This window comes from Elephas maximus, chromosome 18 (assembly GCF_024166365.1).
Source record: "Elephas maximus indicus isolate mEleMax1 chromosome 18, mEleMax1 primary haplotype, whole genome shotgun sequence".
In the NCBI taxonomy this organism is placed as follows: domain Eukaryota; kingdom Metazoa; phylum Chordata; class Mammalia; order Proboscidea; family Elephantidae; genus Elephas; species Elephas maximus.
In genome coordinates, this window is record NC_064836.1 from 16,068,321 (window position 1) to 16,090,632 (window position 22,312).

General features: G+C 43.5%; 1 protein-coding gene across 13 annotated transcripts in view; it reads left to right on the plus strand.

Moving 5' to 3' along the window:
• The window catches only part of SRGAP2 (SLIT-ROBO Rho GTPase activating protein 2), a 298,674-nt gene that overhangs the window by 234,063 nt on the left and 42,299 nt on the right, over window positions 1–22,312 (plus strand). For all 13 annotated transcript variants that reach the window (XR_007513824.1, XR_007513823.1, XM_049858123.1 and 10 more), the window contains 4 exons: window positions 9,372–9,456; window positions 12,371–12,398; window positions 14,427–14,451; window positions 19,503–19,563. Coding sequence is in view for 11 of the 13 variants with exons in the window: in XM_049858123.1 (XP_049714080.1) it covers window positions 9,372–9,456; window positions 12,371–12,398; window positions 14,427–14,451; window positions 19,503–19,563 (199 nt within the window). In the remaining 2 variants the exon portion in view is untranslated. The remainder of the gene's footprint in view (window positions 1–9,371; window positions 9,457–12,370; window positions 12,399–14,426; window positions 14,452–19,502; window positions 19,564–22,312) is intronic.

A 22,312-nucleotide genomic window follows, 5' to 3' on the forward strand; every position in this document is an offset into this window, starting at 1 on the left:
CATAGCAAGTAGTGTTGCATTGTGAGTACAAACATTTGATGAACATTTCATAAAACATTTGATTAATCCTGTAATAATTATTATAATGATTAAGAAGATTAATCCAGTTTGTAAAACTGAACATAACCAAGAGCCAATTTCAGTAGGTAGCCAACTAAAATAGCAAGAAAAGGTTGATTGGACATAGGACATATTTGAAGCCATGTGGCTTTCTGGCAGACTTGTTTAAGATCTTGTTCTTTTTCTCCTGATGTAGTTATCCAAGCACAGCAAGTGGTATTAGCAATTACACACAGTTCTCCTTGTTGTGCTAGAAGAAAATCAAGGGCAATTCTGTAATCTAATACAACTTTGACTAAAGAGTTTAAAGATTTTTGTTGTCCTGTGCTACCAGCTAGTTCATTAGTTATCTGGAGCATAGTAGCAAACAAATTCCAAATGGATTTCTCAACTGTGGGGATGCCCACAGGTGGTAGGAGACCTCGGAGGAACACCCATCCATGCCCAGGCCAGTACATTATGGAGTTTTCATAACTTTTTTGTGCCCGGAAAAGAGTTTTGGATCATTGGTCCAATATACACTTTCTTTAGTGGAAACTCCAATGAACCCCTAAAAAGCCAAGTGTACACTGACTTGTCATGTTTCAACCATCTAGGCATGGTAATGCCCAATGTTCGTTATTCAGATTTGGGTTTTCTTAGTGGGGTATTTTGATCCCTAACATATAAAAATATATAAAGGTAGCTTTCCTTTGGTACTATTGTAAGGTCCTTGTATAAAAGTTTGAAGATTCCTGGGATTCCTTGGGTGTATGAGTGACCAATCAGTGCATGGGTAAAACTTCCCTGTATTTTTGGTACAGTTTTCCTCTGTATCATTGGCTTGAGGGTGTTGAGTTAAATTTAAACATGACCAGGAACTTGTTAATAACTCTGGAGGGTGCTACAATCTGACACATATTAAAGAACATGTTAGGATTAATAATAGAATCAGGTACAGAGCTATAGTTTAACACAGGCATAGCTAAAGAATCTGAATTAGTATGTCCAGATTTGGGGATTTGATGGCAAATTCAACAGTTGGTCAAATTACCATCACTAGCTATTGACCGAGCTAATCTAACAAAAGCATTATCATGCCAGGCTTCAGCAAGAGTCACAATACACAGTGAGAGAATGCTTAAGAAAGGCCTTAGTGTAAGAATACTAAAAAGTAGTGCAATAAGGCAAATATCATAAAATAATATCTATGATAAAGCAAACTCCTCCTTTATTTACATGGGAAAAAAAGGATATTAAAACAAGAGATAGTACTAACAAAGTATAGTACAGCAATCAGTAGAATAGCTATAAATACAAAACAAATCACAAAAATGTTAGTAGTCTGTATAAAAGTTCTTACCAGCCAATAAACTCAAGTTTGTAAAATAAGGCAACCTCAAAAACTAAGTTCAGTAATTTCAAGAACTTGCATGAAGTCTTGTTCTATGATCTTGGGAGGAGCTGTCTGCTTCTGGCATCATCTGCTTCTGGCCACAAGGATGATTGAGCTTCAGTTTAAGTCCTTATGTAGGTTTAACAGTCTGGGCAGGGGCTTTAGCCTTCTTTAACTGAGATAAATGGATCCAAGTTTTAACTCCCTGTAGTTTGGCAGCACAAGGTTTAGTAAGAAGGGCTAGGTAAGGTCCTTTCCAGTGAGGTTCAAAAGGTTCTTTTGACTGGTGTCTTTCTAATATACATAGTCACCTGGTTCAATAGTAAATAACCTGAGTAATTCTAAATTTTGTTTATTAAAAGCTTCTTTAACATGTAACAAGTATTTTTTAAAGTACTGCATTAATGATTGACAGTATTTTAGTAATTCAGGTTGAATTAGAATAAGTTGAAAAATGAAGGAGAGTCATAGGCTTTCCAGTAGTAATTCCATGTGAGGTTAACTTATGTGGTCCAAATTCAGTGGACCTCAATTTAGAAGGACCAAGGGAAGAACCTTAGTCTAGGATAAGCTTTAGGACTCAGAAATCTTGGCTAATTGGATTTTTATTATTCCATTAGTTCTTTCTACTTGCCCAGAATATTGGCAATGATAAGGGCAGTGGAGTCTTTGATAGACAGGAAAAATCCTATGTATCTCTCTAATAATTTGTCCTATAAAATGGTTTCCCTTGTCACTGCAAAGAATCATTCGTGCTCCCCTAGTTGGGATTATGTTTTCAAGAAGTTTCTTAGTGTCTTAGTCTTCTAGTGCTGCTATAACAGAAATACCACAAGTGAATGGATTTAATGAAGAGAAGTTATTCCCTCACAGTCCAGTAGGCTAAAAGTCCGAATTCAGGGTGCCAGCTCCAGAGGAAGGCTTTCTGTCTCTGTCGGCTCTGGAGGAAGGTCCTTGTCATCAGTCTTCCCTTGGTCTGGGAGCATCTCAGTGCAGGAACCTCACGTCCAAAGGACACGCTCTGTTCCCGGCACTGCATTCATGGTGGTATGAGGTCCCCTGCTCTCTTCTTGCTTCCCTTTCCTTTTATCTCTTATAAGATAAAAGCTGGTCCAGGCCACACCCCAGGGAAACTCTCTTTATAGTGGATCTGGTATGTGACCTGGTAAGGGTGTTACAATCCCACCTTAATCCTCTTTAACATAAAAGTACAATCACAAAATGGAGGACTACCACAGAATACTGGGAATCATAGCCTAATCAAGTTATACACACATTTTTGAGGGAACATAATTCAATCCATGACATTTAGCTACAAAGGTTGCAATGGCATGCCTTTACCCAATGTGAAAATCTGCAAATCATCACTAATACATATTTATAATCATTTGAAAGTGGGAGCTAGATAAAACCTAGGTGCCATTCAAGCATAGGTCCTGAAGGTAATGGATATTTTCCAGGTGAAACTTTAAAAGATTTGTTTGAGTTATAGCAGGAACAAATAGAGCAATGAGAGGCAGCATACTTGGCAACTGCAAAAAAATTGTCCCCACCAATATTTCTTCAAAATTTCAATAATTTTGTCTCATCCTAAATGGGATCCCTCATGGAGAGCTTTCAGCTTAGGGACATGAAATGTTTTAGGTAAGTCAGGGTTCTGATCGGGCCCTAACCATAATTTGTTTGCAGAATCCTGAGAACAATCTGCTTTCTTCCATTTTTCAATGTCTTCAGTTTTAGCTATTGTTGGTTTTTATTAATTTTTGTAAAGTTAATTCATTAAGGTTGCAGTTATTTATGAACAGATCAAGGTAATCTCCCTTTTTCAGTTTGTTCATTTTCATTAGGGCTAAGATAACTCGAGAGGTATTTTATATGGCTACTTTATCAACAAAGTTATTCCCTCTTATCTCTGCACTCAGAGGGACTCATTTAGGTTGATGAGCTTGTATTTTTATTATGGCAATCTCAGAGGGCAGTAACCTGTTGGAGTTGAGTCGATTCCAACTCATAGCAACCCGATAGGACAGAATAGAACTGCCCCATAGGGTTTCCAAGGAGCACCTGGTGGATTTGAACTGCCAGCCTTTGGTTAGCAGTCATAGCTCTTAACCACTACGCTACCAGGGTTTCCCAGAAAGAAGTAGTAAAGTGTTAAAAGGTCTGCTACTAAAGTTCTATTCCTTGTAGCAGTTCTGGAAGAGCTTAGAAATCCTCTGTGTTTCCATAAAGTGCCAAAATCATGAATAATTCTGAAGCCATACCTCAATCTGTATAAATATTCATGGATTTCCCTGAGGCTAATTTACAGGCTCTGGTAAGAGCGATGGGTTCAGCTTACTGGGCTGAGGTAGCTTCGAGGAGGGCTTGACTTTCAGGAACCTCAGTAGAGATTGTGATGGCATATCCAGCCTGATAGCAAGAGCTAGTAGGATCATGTTTCAAATAGGAGCCATCAACAAATAAAACTAAATCAGAATTAAGCAAAGTTTCTCTTAAATATTTTCAGGGAGTTAAAAGCTGTTCAGTTAAATTTAAACAATTATGTATTGGATAATCCTTATTGTCAATTTCTAGAACGAGAGTGACAGAACTTAAACAAGCCGCAGAATGCAGTCTAATATTATTAGGTGCAGCTGGGAGGAGCTCTTCATAGGAAGCGAGTTAACTGGTGAAAAGATGTTGGGTCAAAACAGAGATAAGTATAACAGATACTGCATGGGAACATAAGCATTTAGCAAAGTTTTCAGCGCTGTATCTGCAGTGTTTTCAACTAGTTTGGCTGTGGCAGCAACAGCCCTGAGGCAGGGAGCGTACCCTTTAGCTACAGGATTAAGCTGCAGACTGTAATAACCTATTGGCCTCTGATGTTCTCCATGATTCTGGGTTAAAACACCTAAAGCATTTCCAAAAGCTTCATATATAAACAGGGAAAAATCTAGGTGATAGGAAAGCCTAGTGCAGGTGTAGTTTTTAGAACTTCTTTCAGTTTTGTTATAGTATTCTGATCCTCCAGTGTGATTTGAGAAAAGAATCTGGTTTGGAGGCCTTTAAATGTTTATATAGGGGCTGAGACAACAAGGCGAAATTTGGAACCCAGGTCCTACAGTGGCCTTAAAGCCCTAGAAACCCATGTAATTTTTTCTAAGTTTGGGGAATAAGAAAAGCAAAAATAGCTTCTTTCCACTTAGGATCAATAGAAATGCCTTCTGCAGATATCAAATGACTTAAATACTTAACAGAAGACTGGGCCAATTGTAGTTCTTCCATAGAAACATTATGCACTTTGACAGCTAAATGTTTTAGCAAGATTATACTATCTTCAAGGCAAGCCTATTGTGAGACAGAACATACCAGTAAATCATTGACATATTGCAGCAGTGTGGACTTGTTTGCAAATTGTAAAATTTGTAAATCTGCGTGTAAGATTTGAGAAAAGTAAGTGGGTGATTCAATAAAACCCTGGAACATCACAGTCCAGGTAAATTGTTGATTCTCCCAAGTAAAGGCAAACAAATATTGGCTCTCAGGGTGTACCAGAATGTTGAAAAAAGCACTACAAAGATCATTTACAGTAAAAATGTGTAGCATCTGGAGATACATTAGTAAACGAGGATTTGGAGCTACGGGAAATCTAGGGTTAACAATGTGGTCAACCGCCCACAAATGCTGCCTCTGTTGTTAGGTTTCTTAACTGGGAGTACAGGTATGTTACAAGGGCTGGTGCAGGGAACAAGTAATCCTTTAGGAAGGAAATCCTGGATAATGGGGGCTTCTCATTTAAAGGAGCATTGAAGGAGTCTTGGTAAAAGCTTGAAGTGTCTTCCTGAATTTCTAATGGATTCTGCCAATAAGACTCACCCCACATCGGTAAATGTGGTGGCCCATAAGGTTTCAGGAATTAATGAAAAAAGGTCAGAGGGAAATGGGTTAGAGGAGGTTAAATTGTCTTTGTGCATGGCTGATACTTGCAAACAGCAAGCGGTTTCTTCCCCTTGAATTACTTCTGATTCACATCCCTCATTAGAGGTTTTCGGGGAATCGAGCAGGCTATGTAATATTTCTCCTTTTTGTGAAAATTATAAATGACAGACCCATTTAGACAAAAAGTCTCATCCCAACAAATTAACAAGAGTGTCAGGGTTAAGCAGAAAGGAAAGTAAATCTTCACAGGGCCAAGGAAAATAGGAACAGGTTTTGAATGAATTAAGGTTTGTTCTTAATTTGTAACCCCCACAATTTTTGTAGCTTGAGTACTCTGGGGCAGGGACTTCTGTAAACATGTAAGGTTAATTGCAGACAGTGTTACTCCAGTGTCAATTAAAATTTCCAAGGTTCTCCATTAATATACATGGTAGTCTCTCCCTGAGTATTTAATGCCACTAAAGTCCCCCGTTTTCTTCCTGGAGCCCTTTCATTCTATATCTGACTGGAAGGCCTTTTGTTTGGACTGTTTCTTTTGGTTATTCTTTCACTTATAAAAAAAAAAAAAAAAAAAATTTTTTTTTTTTTTTTTTATAAGTGAAAGAATAACCAAAAGCAGTCTTTTTTTCCAATGCCCAAATTTCTTGCAATAATTGCAAGTTCTGGGTTTAGTGCCTCCAAAGAGCTTGAATTTATTTTGCTGGTTAGGAGACTGTAACCGTTGGAATTGTAAGGCCATTAATTTATTTGCCTTGGAGGCTTGTTTAGTCTCCAAGGTCTGAGATAGTTCATGAGCTAAACTGGCCTGCTCAGCAATGGGAGCTGCCTTCCAATCTAACTGATGCCTTTTTACTAAGGCAGAAAATTCAGGTTTGAACCCAGATATGAATACTGCATTAAAAGCTCCTGTAGCCCCAGGGAATGATGAATCAATCCCAGTATGTTGAGCAAACCTTTGAAATAATCTGGTCTGGCAATCATAAACATTTTCATCTTTGTTTTGTATATAAGAATAAGTTTTTGTTCAATGTATTATTGGAGGAAAAGCCTTTGGAATGGCCTCTAGGAATCTTTTACTGATAGCCTGAGAATCTTCTAACCGTTAGACTGGTGTTCTGTTTAAGTCTAGAGCTAAACAATCTTTGAAATTTCCCCATTCAGCCTGTTATAACCACAATTGGGCCTCCCCTGGCCCAGTTTTCATGTGGACTAGGGAATCCAAGCTAGTAAGCCTCAAAAAGGACTCTAAATTCCTCAGCAAGTTGTAAGGATTCTCCTGCAGTTTGGGGAAATCTTTAACAATTTTATGTAATTCTGAGCATGTCTAGAGGGTAAAAGTAATGTGGGAAGGATCCTCAACATCTGCACTGGGATGGACTTTAAAAGGCATTTCAGGAATAGGCTTTATGTTCCCAGTAGGTTCTTTAGGGAAAAAGGGGATTTTGGACAAAGAGTTATTAGAGGAATCTTTAGTAGTATCAGAGGAGCAAGAAGGCAGAGGACGATACAAAGGAGAGGTGACCAGCAAAGGAGCAGATGGTCCTGGGACAATTTGGGTAGTTGGAACAGAAATCTGACATTGTGATTCCTTTATTTTTTGTAGCTAATTTAGAAACATTATCTTGCAGTGAAGCAATTTTACTCTCAGCCGGTCTTCTAGAAGCTTCAAAATACCAATTAAACTAAGTGCCCTATTGTTTCTGCTTAATTCAGGGGCCTTTCTTTTCTAATTTACTGTGCAGAAAACTCAATTTAGGTAATTAAAAGAACTCCAAAGTGGCTACATATTGTCCAGACTGTCCTTGGTAAGGTTATGCCAAGCAGCTAGGTACAAGCAGGTAGCAGAGCCATAGTGCTTGTCTGTATATTGGCAGGAGCCCCAGAAGGGAATTCCACATTTCCTCTGGATGTGGCACTTCCTATTTTCACAGAAGTTTCAAGTTTGTTCAAAGTTTAGGACTCTTGGACTAAACAAAATCTTACGGAGCCTGAGATTTCACAAACTCCAGAACTTGCCCAGTAAATTTCCCAGAACCTCACACTACTGCGACTAGCAGAGACAAAATTTGACAAAAAGTTCTTGCAAGACCAGAATGAAAACAGACAAGACAAACTGAAACAGACAAGGACAAAACAAAACCAGAATCCTTCAATAAGTCTCGAAGAGTCTAACATAAGAAACTGGAGCTCAAAATTTGAGAGGGCTTATCTTAGCAATTCCCAAGAGTCTGTGGAGATGGATGACCTCAATGGGCTCATGTTTGGTACCAGAACTCCAGGTTCTCACCTCTTGGGGTTGCCAAAGATAAGGCGCCTTCAAATCCCACTATTCTGACTCCAAGAAATGTCAAAGAGCAAACTGGAGTCTCTGTTAAATTAAAGCAAAGAGTTTTATTGAGGGAATAAAGCAATCTGGATCAGGCAGCACTTTGTGAGAATTCACCAAAGTACTCCAGTGAAATGAATTTTTCAAAGAGTTTAAGTACAGAAAATTCAGAAACTTCCAAGGAAAAATTCTGATTGGTTGACATTTACAAAAATCATGCTTTAACAGACACCAGAGAGTTATGAGATTTCTTCTGCATTGTTTTATTCATCATAAAGTTTCAGTCAGTTAACGTCTTGTTAGTCTGTGGATATTTTGGAGGCAGCCTGAGTAAGTACCCTTCCTGAGAGCATGCTGTGAGAGGAAGGGAGGGGAGAGGAGCCTGCAGGCTTCCTGAGGCATTCTGGCTAGCTGATTTTTGAGAGACAGCTCAGAATGAGCTGTAAACAACAAAAGAGAGTGCAGCCTACATCTTTGGCAGAAGCCTCTCCTTAGGCCAAACACCTAGATTTTTAGGGTTTCTTTCAGTTTGAACTGCCAACCTTTCAGTTAGTAGTCAAGTGCTTAATTATTTACCCCACACAGGGACTCCTAAAGTGCTTTAAAAACTGTAAACTGCTACACATATATAAATGTTAATACCATGGAGTTTTCTTCTGCCTCGTCTCCTGCCCTATGCATAATTGGTCAAGCATTTGATCATAATGGCTAACAGCATGTGTTGTGTTGTACAACTATGTATGTTTAAATATGGCCTCACCAGTCACTAGCTGCTCAATCTTGAGCAACTTACTTAATCTCTCTAAGCCTCACCTCAGTGTCCTTGTCCGTAAAATGGGAATAATGATAATATTAGTTCATAGGGTTGTTCTGAAGGTTTGATGAATTTTCTGTTTGGGGAAATACGGTAGAGCCTCGCTGAGCAGACTAGTGTTGGGAACAGTCAAGTCAGGAAGTGTAGCACAGCAATCATGTTTTGATCACTGGAGCAGATGGGATCACATTTCCATAACCTCTTCTGTGTCTGGAACTGTGAGCATCTGTGTATGCAAGTAGGGGGGTGGCAGCCCTTTCCTCTGACCACTTGGAAATGCCACACTTGCCATAAAGACTCAATGCAGAATAGAGGAAGAGGCTGATTAGTACATGCCCAAGACAAAAAGGCCACAACCACACATGCCCAGCTTGCAGCTGCAGCAGGGACTGAGCCTGCCTTTCACCTTGCTCCTGGTGTGCAGGAAAGCATGCTCGGAGGGACCAGGGTGAGGCTGGATGTCAGTGGAAGGGATAGGTGGCAGGTGTGTGTCCTCAAACCAAGAAGACAGGCTCAATGAGCCTATTCCCGCCACCCCCCCCCCCCCCCCCCGCCAGCCATCTCTTCATCAGTAGAACTGAAGGACATGAATGAGGGGCTCTAGAAGACAGTTTCTTTACACTGGCCAACATGGAGCTCTCAGAAAAACAGAGCAGTTTACTCATCCACCGTGAGAATCAGCAGCTGCCCAGATGCTCAGGGCCTGAAAGAAATAAAAGATGAACCTGATGGAAATTGGGCCATAAACCAAATGACCTCCTAAAAACAGTATTTGTAGATCAGAGCAGCTGTGATTTTTTTTTTTTTCCTTCCCCCCTCCCCGCCCCCCTTTCAGGAGTCTGATTGCTCTTTCTCCTTCTCCTCTCTTACAGAAAATGAAGGAGTACCTGGAGGGCAGGAACCTCATCACCAAGTTACAAGCCAAGCACGACCTGCTCCAGAAAACCTTGGGAGAAAGTGAGTGTGGGAACTCTGCTGGAGGTTTGGCAGAGAGGGGAAGGCTGAGCCCTGAGCTTTATTGCTGAACACACGCCTCTGTCGTAAGCCCAGTGGGCCTGAGCTTGTTAGATGAATACGTTTCTTTTCCTAGCCTGTTTGATGTGGGAGCACACGCCCCAAATGACTGCCTGAGTAATGGGAAGAGGCCTGTGCTTAATGAAGCATTAATGCACATCATCCATTTGTTTAAATGGAGCGTGCCTGTTCCCCACCCAGCCCCCTCTCCACCTCCTCTGCCACGGCGACTGGCGTGGAGGGGCTGATGGGTTACGTACTCTCCTGACCCTGGGATACAACCCCCAGCTCCTCTGTGGCAGGACTGAGGCTACAGCCAGAAGGTAGGGAGCTGTGAGATGAGCTATCCAGCTGCTCTGAGGACAGGCCAGGATTTTTGAAGGCGGGGGTGATGAACAGACTGTTGCTTTCTGAAGCTTCAAGGTAGAGCATCAGTTCCCTTCTGCTTTGAAGGGTCCTGATGCTGAAGTGACAGCCCTCTCTCTGTTTGGGCCCTGCTGAGGCCATGGTGCTGAATGGACTGTCTCGTTGCATCTGGTAGGATGATTGAAGCCAGGTCCTGGAAAGTAGCGAGGTGGAGAGTTGGACTGGCACTCTGGATTTTCTCTCCTCAGCTGTCAAACAGAACGAGAAGGTTAAAAGAGAAGTTTCCCTGGTTTTTTTTGGCACCCTGCCCAGGTCTCCATCCTAGCTCTCCACATCCTATGATTAATGGGATTCCCAGGTTGGGGATTCCTCTTCTCCACCCTGCTAATCTCCTGACTTCAAGATGGGAAGGAGGACAACAGGGAATGCATGGTAACATGAGTAAAAGGCAAAGCTGCACTCCCAGAGAGGTCTAACAGTGTAAAGTAAATTCTCCAGCCCTCTAAGGGAACTGCAGGGTGTTGGAACGTGTGCAGCACTTACTGGCTCATCAGCCCCAGGAATCGGGGCTCCACTTTGCATCCCAGGGCCTCCTACCCACCCTTCTCCTGCCTCAGACCAGTCCTCCAAATGATTCATTCTTTTTCTTGTAATGTCTTTGATCTTGTGATTTTTAACACATTTTCTCTTATGTGGAGAAAGCCTGTTAGGTAACTGCTGTTCTCTTTCCTCCCCATCGCCCAAGGGACTCAGTCAGACTGCACAGGTTTGGGCATTAAGGTCCGAACTTTGCTTATAGAAAATCTTTACCCTTGGGTTATCAAGCTGCTCCGTGGGGCATTGGAGGAAAGCCCAGAACTATCGAAGCAAGTTATAACTGCGATTTCCTTTTATCAAGAAAATCTAAGCATAGTTACCAAGTAGCCCGGGAGCAGGGCCTCAGGGCTTGCATGCGTGTGAACGTGTATGCACACACACATACACGCACCAAATGTGCTAGTACAGAGGGGTGAATGTGGTGACCGTTCATTAGCGCTGCGAATTGTCTTAATCTAAAGATGACAAGTGCCGGCAGTAAGGGGAAAAGATCGCTGCAGATCTTCCTGTGTGCAAGTCATCGTGTCCCAGCCTTCTGTGTGCATTTGTCACCGTAATGCAAGAGCCCCTTGTTCTTGCCACCGAGGGATAATTGATGTGTATGAATATTCCAGAATGGAAATGGGACAGATGTTGAAAATAATGGCTCAGAATAATATTTTTGCAGATGAAAGCTGAGCCTTTGGTAATGAGAAGCTGCTGGGGCTGAGGGGGAGGGTGTTGTTTGAGATGAGCTGAGCTGTAATCAACAATTTGCAACCTTTAAAGGCAAGCAAAAGGCCTGCCCTCCCCCAGCCACCCCTGCTCCTTGGGGTTGCCTTTCCAGGAGCTTGGATAAAGGGTGTGAAGTTGATCTCTCCTTTCCTAGCTCAGCCCTGCTTGCGTTTTTCCCTGGCCATCTAATATAAGTCTAATATAGATTAGCTTCATTGACCATGGACCCACAGAAAGCACTGTATTTATATCAAATGCCTATGTATTTTTAAAAAACAAGAATACTCCTTATGAATTTTAATGTTCTTTATTCTATTTTTTTAAAGCTGGTTGTGACCCATTTAATGTCCTATTTCTGCTAGCTATTGAGCTGGGAACCATACTCTGAAGTAGTATCAGCTTTAAATCTCAGCTTTTGCCACCCCAGCCCAACCTAACGGAGAGTTTAATGTGAATCTAAAGGTAGAACATACGCGTCTTCTACCTCCCTGCTCCCAAACATCTGCTTTCTTTCTTCCAACTGTGTGTGTGTGTTTTCATACACTCAGGAACAAGCAAGCTCATCCCTCCCCTCCCCACCACACACCCCCAGCATATGTATACACATATGAGAAGCTGAATTTCGTCTCTAGGAAGGCTTCTAATAACTTGTTCTGTAAAACAAGATCTGCCTTGTTGTTAGTTGTTCCTTCACCTCCGCTGCTGTTTTCTCACCGGGAAGCAGAGCTGGCAGCCCCAAATACCAGGGATAGTGGGCTAGGAACCAGCATCAAAAACAGCACTTGCCCAGAAAGAGGCTCTGTGTACTTCTCTTCATTTTGGCCTGGACGCCTGACATGTTGTTATACTAGTGGTTCTCTGGACAGTAGGACCTACTACCTACCAGTTGCTGTCAAGTTGACTCTAACTCGTGGCAACCCACGTATCTCAGAGTAAAACTGCACGCTGCAGGATTTTCAATGGCTGATTTTTAGGAAGTAGATCGCCAGGCCTTTCTTCTGAGGCACCTCTGGGTGAACTTGAACCTTCAACCTTTTGGCTAGCAGCCGAGGGCATTAACCATTGGCACCACCCAGGGACTCTGGGAACTAAGGCAGAACATGGTAATTTTTAGGAGCAAGTCTCTCTCCTTCACCCCTTCTGCTTCAACATGTGCTATTTGCCTTTGTCTTCCCAACAGGTCAGCGGACAGATTGCAGTCTGGCCAGGTAGGTGTGGCCTGGGGAGCCCTGGGAAGGGATAAAACTAGAGGACCATGGGTAGAGGGACCCCAGCCTGGGAAAGAACAAAGGAGTTGAGTTGTGAAGGCTTTTAGTGACTTTGCAAAGGAGTGGCCTGGGGCGGGGGTGCTTCCTTCCCTCTGTCCTGCTGACCCCATCTGTCTCAAATGGACATGGAATGTGCTGTGAGCTGAGCAGAACTGAGGGAAGGATGTTATCACTTGCCGAAATAGTCCCTGAGACTACCTGCAAGGGAAATAAATATTTGACTCTAGAAGATTCTGGTAACCTAACCTTAGCTGCTAGGCTTCAACACGTGGACTTTGGGGAGTCTCTGACCCAGAGAAGGAAAATGAGGAAATAGCATTTGATCTGAGATTTTTTTTAACGTATGGAAAAGGTGGCAGGCCCTAATTAGTGACTATTGGTGGATAATGAAATATTCTATCACGTTGGCTCGCCAAACAGCATTGGTAGAAATCCCTCCTGATGAACAAGTATGCAACCCTCCAAATCCTTTCGCACCTCCCCTTCCCTCCCCTACCCCAGCCAAATATTTCTCCCTCCCAGTCACTGTACTGCTATGAGAGAACTCTGAGCTGGTGAAGAGCGAAGCGTTCATGCAGCCAACAGCTCTCAGATGCCTAAAAATGTGCTGATTTAACTGAGGAAAGAGCTTTAATGGGCTGGACTCCTTTGAGACCCTGGGTTAGCCCAGTATACCAACCACTTATATCCACCAACACACACAATAATCATGAGGCCATTTACAATTATAGGCTCATTATTTAGAAATAGCTTCATTTGGCTTTCATCATTTTGTCATTGTAGATTACAGTAAAGATTCCATTAATATGCCAGTAGATGGCTGGAGGAAGCTGAGATAATGGAATTCCATGGAATATATATTGGTCATAGAGTCTTAATATAAGTTCACCTAAAGCCTATATCTGCAGACGACCCTGTGAGAATTAGAAGAGCTGAGTTGAATTCCCTATTGCTGTGTGACCTTGGACTACCCTCTTCCCCTCTCTGAGCCCCCGTTTCCTCATCTGTAAAACAAGAGAGTTATATAGATCTGAGGAAACCTAGGGCTGCAAAGAGGTTCCTCAGGAGTGGTCTGGTGGAGGGGTAGAGGGAGGCTCAGTAGCCAGGCTCTAGTCCCTACCCACACCCGGAGCTGGCAGCACTGCTGTACTTGCTTTTGGTATTTTCCCTCTGAGTCAGATTCTCTTTGAGAAAAGGCTTCTGAGGCTAAACACAGCTTGAAAAACATTGACCTAGAGGATAGCCAAGATTCCTTCTAGTCTGGATGCCCCACCTTCTAAATTATAGAAAAATTGCTCCCTGTCTTTTTCCTAAGGGCTTCCAAAAGAAAGAAAACTGTAGCTTCCTTTAGTCATTGTCAGTGTCTTCTTACAAACAGGAAGATCTTATGGTCTAACCCAAATATACCTTACTGCAAATTGAACCAACTTCCTCCTGTTCCAATTTCGAATGGTGGTAGACATTAAAAGCAGAGACCTCTGTGCTTGTATGAAGATAGGAGCTTTTTTGGACTTTATTTGGGAAATAAATGAGCAAGTCTTTTTAGCCATTTTTGGATCTGAGCTGAATAATATGATTTGTTTCATCAACCAACAGATTACTTTTTAATTATTAAAAAGATATTTTACTCAAATTCAAAAGAGCAACTCAAAAGATTAGACTAGAACCTTAGGGGGCAGTGAGTTTATGTTAATGGGGGAGGAACAACTCAGAAAAGGAGGGTGAGAATGGTTGCACAACTGGAAGAACGTAATCAATGTCACTGAACTGTACATGTAGAAACTGTTGAATTGATGTATGTTTTGCTGTGTATATTCTCAACAACAACAACAAAATAAATAAAATTTAGGGGAAAAAAGATATTTTACTTCTGGGTTTCAGTGGTTGTTTGTCTCATTCTGTCCCCATTTTCTCTTTTTCCTCCCTGCTTCTGAATCGGTCCTCTCTGATTCGGCGGGTCAACTGCAGGCGTAGCTCAACTGTAAGGAAACAGGTAAGGACCCAGCAAGAGCCGGCTGGTCTGGCTTGAGTGTCAGTTGCATCCTGCAGACATTGATGGAACTCCACTTGGGCCAGGATGGGTTTCTTAGGCTGGGTTCTCTAGAGAAGCAAAACCAGTGAAGCACATACATACATACAGATATATATACTTACATATATGTAGAGAGAGAGAGCAAGAAAGAGAAATTTATCTTAAGAAAATGGGTCACATGGTTGTAGAGGTGGCACACCCCAAATCCATGGGTCAGGTATCAGGCCGGAGACTTCTCGTGACTCCCAGAGCTACAGTTGCTGATGAACTCAAGATCAGCAGGTCAGAGAGCAAGCTGCTGACTCACGGGCTGCAGAGGCTGATGAATCCAAGATCTGCAGGCAGTACAGCAAGCTGAAGTCTCAAGAACTGGAGATCAGGTGCTGACCAGCTGAATCCAGGATCCAGAGCCAGCAAAAGCCAGCAGGCTTTCTAGAACGTCCACATATATTGGATGCAGGTCACACCCCCAAGGAAACTCCCCTTACAACTGATTGGTCACAACAGATCACATCATGGAGATGATTACATTATATCACAAAATGGAGGATAACTACATCATTGCAAAACTGCCAGATTACATCATTACATAACTACCAAACCATGGAGCATCATGGCCCAGCCAAGTTGACGTACAGCCTTAACCATCACAACAGACACTTTTCTGACTTCACACCTGAGTTTGGAAGGTTCCATTTTGCCATGGTGTGTTTAATATAGCAACTTCTTGGTGTAGACATCTTATGGACTAGGGGATTGGTTTAGACTGTGACAGACTGTGCTAGAACTATTCATGGTGTGACCTTTCCAGGAGACCAGGCGACAGCCTCACGCTTTCTACAGCTGCACCGATACGCCAGTGTCTCACAGCAGCTAACACCTGAACCAGGCAGTCTTGTCTTAAGTTTGCAGATGTTTGTTTGTTTCTGATCCTGTGGTCATTCTAGATGTATTCCTAACACACGCTGAATACACAGAGGGAAGCCTGGCATAGGCGTGATAGGAAAGAGCTGTTGAAGTCTGCGGTTTTGCGCATGCTCTGCGGTGTTGGGTTAAAGTCTGACCCAGACAGCAGCTTTCATTACCCCACCAGGAGGGACCCTAGCAAGCAGCCGCATGTGTGATCCACATCCATGGGTGATCTCAACAGCACTTGTGCTTGTTTAAAAAAAAAACTAAGTGAAGTATCTTTTTGCAATAGCAGGTTTGACTTTCGAATTATACTTTATAGAAAATACTGAAATGATTCTGTGTCCCCTGAGCTCATCCCAGTTAAGCAGTAGGCAGTTAGCAGGGAGTGGGGGGAGAAAACTCGGGAATATCTTTGTGTCTCCCAGGGGAACGCTGGTCCAGGCTTTAAAAAATCATCTTGGATAATTCACAGTTTTTTTTCTAGCCATAGGGAGATAATCCAGCGTAGAGAACGCACAAGGTTTCCGTGGTGTCAGCAGATCCAGCAGTCTTTTCAGCTGACCTGGCTGCTCAGGCTGCCTGGGTCGTCCAGCTGGGCGGCTGGGAGGGCACAGACACCACTTGTCTTCGATTGCTGTCGCTGTTTTTGTCCCTCTACTACAGATCTCATTTTAGTGAGAACACCAGCTGATACAGTTCCACATTTTTTACATTATAAAAATTTCATTGTGTCTCTCCTGCCTCTTGGTCCTCTCTTTATTCTTCCCGTTTCTCCCTTAACTTCATTTAAAACTAGAGACAAACAGAGCGCCTCCCCCGTATAATTTACTGCATTTAGAATTCAGAGGTGAAGCATCTTGAAGATGAAGCAAGCCTTTTTCCCTTTTCCACAAAGAACAGAATTGGACTTGAGTTGATTCCTTTCAGTCCTGGGTTGAGACGGGGGTTCCTGCTTTTGGATGGAGCGTGTGCACGGGCTTTGCAGCCTCAGCTCTGGTGGCAGGGGTATGGAGTCGTTGGTTTGAGGATGGAGCGTGTGTGCATGGGCTTTGCAGCCTCAGCTCTGGCTGCAGGGGTATGGAGTCCTTGGTTTGAGGATGGAGCGTGTGTGCACGGGCTTTGCAGCCTCAGCTCTGGCGGCAGGGGTGTGGAGTCCTTGGTTTTAACGATGGAGCATGTGTGCAGGTTTTGCAGCCTCAGCTCTGGCGGCAGGGGTGTGGAGTCCTTGGTTTGAGGATGGAGCGTGTGTGCAGGCTTTGCAGCCTCAGCTCTGGCGGCAGGGGTGTGGAGTCCTTGGTTTGAGGATGGAGCGTGTATGCGGGCTTTACAGCCTCAGCTCTGGCGGCAGGGGTGCGGAGTCCTTGGTTTAAGGATGGGAGCCAGATAGCTCCAGCTGACGGGGGCATGCGTCCCTTGTTGGGCTTGCCATCAGAGGGGAACAGCACACATCTGGTTTGCATCCTGCTGCGCCTAAGCTGTTGCAAGCAAACTTATTTGCCTGGTGCTAGATTTGCATAAGAGTTCCAGGAAACACCAAAAACCTCCATCAAATAAAGACCTTGTTTTCATTCCGCTGCCCCGTTTTCTCTCCGGTAGCTGAAATCTAACAATGGCTCAGCAGAGAGTTTTCCTCAGGTAGGCAGGAGGGTAGAGCAGTAAGTGACTTAAGAGATTAGTAAAGTTGTATAATAATCATGGGGTCGCTATGAGTCGGAATCGACCAGATGGCAGTGGTTATAAGTAATCAGGAGATAAATGTTTGTTTATGGCAGTTCAGCCAAACAAGAGGAGGAATCTGGTAACTTTTATTTTTCAGGCTCCCTGAGGGTTCCAGTCATTTTTGGCCCTAGCAAAGACTAGGTTTAAACCATCCCAGACCTTTCTTAAAAAAGAAATACCTGGATTGTTGCTTCTAGAACATCCCTGTTCCCTTCAAGTTCCAGCATTTTCTCTCTCCTGACTATTATTTCCATATTTCCTTTGCTGGTCCTGCTTTCTCCATTCCTCTGAATTTAGGCATTCTTCGAAGGCTTGGCTCTCTCTTGACTTCTCTTCATATTATTGGCCTTGTCACTTGTTTTGCCTTAGATAAATCTTTCTCTCCTTCCTTTAGCGTCTCTTTTCTCTGTAATTTTATCCTTGTAAGTCTTTGGATCTAATTCCCAACTGACTGACTGGACATTTGTGCTTGAAAGTGAAATAGCACCGTCTACTCTCAGCATCGGTTTCTTTGCCTTCCTCCACCACATTTTAATTTCTTAGCACCTCCTTAACTCCTCTATTTCTGTTCATGGGGACCTCCCCCCAATTTTCACAGTCCCAAGTCTTATCTCTGACCTCTCTTTTCTCTCATCACCCACACACATCTATTCAGGTGTCAAGACTTGTGTTTTCCCCCTTGGTGAAAACAGAAATCTAGCAAATATAATAGAGACCAGTACATGATAAAAAGCCCTAACCCTCTCACTCAGGAGAAATGATGCCAAACAGTTGCTTATTATCTGGCTGCTTCCTGACTGTTTTCTCCTGTAAATCACTGGACCCCTGCTTTACTCTATTTTCCAAGCTGTGCCTGCTGCTCTTCCCACTTGTGGTTTGTTGTTGTTGTGAGCTGCTGTCGAGTCAGCCCTGAATCATGGTGACCCCATCCATGCACAACGGAATCAAATGCTGCCCTGTCCAGCATGATCAGTTGCAGATCAGACTATTGTGATCCACAGAGTTTTTATTGGCTGATTTTCAGCAGTAGATCTCCAGGCCTTTCTTCCTAGTTTGTCTTAGGTCTGGAAGCTCTGCTGAAACCTGTGTAGCATCATAGCAACATGCAAGCCTTCAGTGATAGATGGGTAGTGACTGCACATGAGGTGCATTGGCTAGGAATCAAACCCGGGTCTCCATGAAAAGCAAGAATTCTACCACTGAACTACCATTACTCTTAATCTGATTGGATGGAAATTTGGCCTAATTGTTTTTAAACCCCCCTTCCAACCCTGAAATTATATGACCAAAAATATTGTGGAAAATAGAATTAAATTGACATGGGTTCTAACACTGGGGAAGGGAGAGAGTGAGTAAAAGCATATTAAGAAATTGCTCTGTCAACTGTTCACAAAGTTGATGGCTAGGTACAGGTCTTTAGGGGCGCCACAGGAGCACTTAGGCTCATCCTGGAGGAAAGGCATTCGTTCAGAGCTTAGATACATCACAGGGAGAGGGAAGGATTGCAGGAGGGGCTGGCGTTTGGTGACGTTGTCCAGTCTTTGCTCGCACTGGACTCCACCTTGGGCTCCATTGGAGCAGGGACCTGGGAAATTGCTCTTCTGCAGTAAGGTAGGTCGCCTCAGCCCACCCTGCCTGCTGCAGAGTACCCCCTGGAACCCGCTGACATGCTAGCGGTAACCATGGACATGCAGGTTAATGTCTGTGATGCCCAGCTTCCCATCTTCCATTTCCTGCAGAACTGCTCTCATGTAACTTGTTGAGCTTCCCAGCCTGTCTTCTCCTGGGTCTTTGTGTGTAAATCTGGGGACAGCAGAACTTTACGTAAAATCCTCATGTTGCTGTCAGTACCATTGTTGCTACTATTTATAAATGAAAAATAGAATAATAGAACATCTATAAACATAAGCAGACTTCCAAAAAGTGGGACTTTTTGTTTTTCTTGTAGTGAAACCCAGTTTCTTGGTGACAGCAGGGGTGTGAGGACTGAGTCTTCCTCCCTGAGCTGGCTGGCAAAGTCAGTGATGCTGACGCCAGGACAGATGCTGGCCACCGCAGCTGGCAAGCTAGAGGGGGCAGATAGGTTTGGGGGGTCATGAGGGTGAGGATTTGGGTCGCTGAGGCCTTCTTGACTGCAGCCCCAGCTTGGCACATACAGAATCCCTTTGGCTTATGCTAAACTGAATTTAAGGCATGTGTGTGGCCTTCCAAGTAGGTGGTGGAGTGAGTGCTCTAGAGCTTGGAGGGAAGGTCGGATGTGTCTTTGCGGACTGTCCGCTGATCCAGCCGAGACAAATTCCGCACAGTGTGGCTCATTTTCTTTGACCCCGGGTCATCCCTGTTTGAAGATTCTAACGTTGTATTTCTCTTTGGCTTTTCAGGACTCCAGCCAGACGATTCCTCTGGTGGTAGAAAGCTGTATCCGCTTCATCAGCAGACACGGTAAGCAGGGTTACAGCCTTGCCCATATTTGTGCAGAGACTAGGGAGGACTTCCAGGAATTCTTTGTAGAATAAGAATAGAGGTCGACTTCCCATCCTAATGTTCAGAAAAGGAATAAAATCTCCTTTGTTCACATAATGTTTGCTATCTCAGAATGGCCACACCCAGACATTGAGACAAAGACATCGTATGTTTTGACCCAAAATGCCTGAGTCACTTAGCCCACTCCCTTTTCTAGCTCAAGAGTGAGTTCTGAATTACAGTTGTCACGTGAGTAAGTACAGTTGGCACTGTGTGGTGGCGGTAGGTTTGCCATCACTCACTGTCTTTGCACGTGTGGGTATCTCCCACTGTATGGTCTTGACACTTTTATAACATTGATCTTCCGCATCAGACTGGCTTGAAAACAGCTCCTTGTCTAACACTGTGATGATTCCTGATAGCATTCATTTTTTGTTCTGGTTTGGTCTCATTCGATTCAACTTCCCCAGGAGCTCGGTTAACGGTCTTAGAGCTGTGGCCAACATTCAAGAGTCTGTAGGGCTGGCCTTCTCTTGCCTAAGTCAAGTCACACCATCTTCTGCTGGCACAAAGCTGAATCTCATAAACTCCATCCCTCACCAGCTACTGGTCTGGTTGGATAGAATTTACAGATGGAGATAAAATGCGAGAGAATTGATTTTTGCAAGTGTCAGAGTGTTTAGAAAGCACGGATATCTGAGATCAAGCCATGGGGATTTCTAGGAGTTGGGCATCAAAAATTGTGTTTAGGTGCTGCCCTGTCTGGCAATAGGAAAAGGGACAGAATAACTTCACTGGAGTTAGGGAAGATGCAGATGATTGCTGGTCTGAATTCAGAGACAGCCATTCTCTCTCCTCTTGCCTTTGTCTTCCCCACAAACTGGGACATTGGTGGGGTTCATTTTTGCAACAGTAATTGTTTTAGTATGCTTATGACTTATCTCATTCTAATCAGCTACAATTTTTAAGCTTATTTCTATTTACTTGAAGTAACAACATTGTATATCACTATTGAACAGTCAACAAATATTTATCAAGCCCTTTGGAAACCCTGGCGGCGTAGTGGTTAAGTGCTACGGCTGCTAACCAAAGGGTTGGCCGTTCGGACCCACCAGGAGCCTCTTGGAAATTCTGTGGGGCAGTTCTACTCTGTCTTGTAGGGTCGCTATGAGTCGGAATAGACTCGACGGCACTGGGTTTGGTTTCAGTTAATCAATGCTGGACACTGCCCATCGCCAAGCGCAGGAAAGCAAAAATGGGTAATACTCTCCTTACACAGCTTTGTGATACAATTGAGAGAAAATAAATAAGCATGTAAGTAGTTAAATAAAAAGAGATAAGCTGTAGTAATTCAGAATAGCAATGTAAGTAATTCCACAAAATAGTAATGATGAATGGTCAAGCAGTTGGCAAAGATAAGTTCAAACAGAGTTCAGGGGAGGAAGAATTACTTGTGCCTAAAGGGGCCCTGGTGGCACAGTGGTTAAGAGCTCGGCTGCTAACCAAAACGTCGGCAGTTCAAATCCACCAGCCACTTCTTAGAAACCCCATAGGACAGTTCTACTCTGTCCTGTACGGTTGCTGTCAGTCAGAATTGACTCAACGGCAACACGTTTTGTTTTGTTTTGGCTTAAAGGACAATAGGAAGAAGAGAATTTGAACTCCTGTTTATTGATCCATGCATTTCATTCATTAACTTATTCATTCAACAAATATGTATTATATATTATGTGCCATGAAGAAAACATTTCTGCCTTCACGGACCTTATGTTCCCCTGAAGGACAGACAAACACAATCAGTTCATTAGTGGATAAATAAGTTACTGTACAGTATGTCGGGTGTTGGTGAGTGTCATGCAGGAAAACAAAACTGGGTAAAGGACTGGGGAGGGGACATTGTTTTCAATGGGTTGTTCAGGAGAAAGGCCTCTCCAGAAGGCGGCATTTGAGCAGAGTCCTGCAGGAAGCGAGGGCATCTGAGGAAGAGTGTTTCGTGGAGAGGGAACCTCAAGTGCAGGGACCCTGAACAGGGAGTGTGCTTGGCTTGTGCAAGGAGCAACAGGCAGGAGGCCAGCGTGGAGAGCAAAGTGAGCTCCAAGGAGAGTGACAGGAGATGAAGCAGGACCTAGGCTCTTAGGGCTAGGTGGCCCTTGTCAGCGAACGTAGGTGCTTGGCTTTTATTCTGAGTGAGATGGGAAGCTGCTGGAGAATTTTGAACGAACAGTGGTCTTTGTAAGGGATCCTTGGCTACTGCGTGGAGATGAGACCATACAGAGGCGAGAGAGGAAGCAGGCAGAGCAGGTGGGAGGCTTGTGCAGCAGCCCAGGGAAGACAGGCCGGTGGCTTGGACCAGGACCTTAGCCGTGGAGGAGGTGAGGCTTGCACAGGTTCCAGATACTGTGTCTTAAATGTACCTGTGCCTGTTCCTGTACAGGCACAGTATGTGAGGAGACAGAAAAGTAGCACATAGTAGCTGCTCAAAAAACATTTGTTCAGCTAAGTTTAGTTTTTTCCCACATAAGAGTTCAGTGTATTCTACACTCCCTAAAAATTATGGTTAAAAATTTTGTGCGTGTACATTTAATGGCAATAGAGTCTATAACCTCAAAAGGGCCCCTGGCCACAAAATGCTGGGAATTGTCACATCTTTACTGTCTTCACATCCCCTGGAAAGTAGATAGTATGGTCTTCATTTTATAGATGAGAAAGCCAAGGCTGGTTTGTAAAT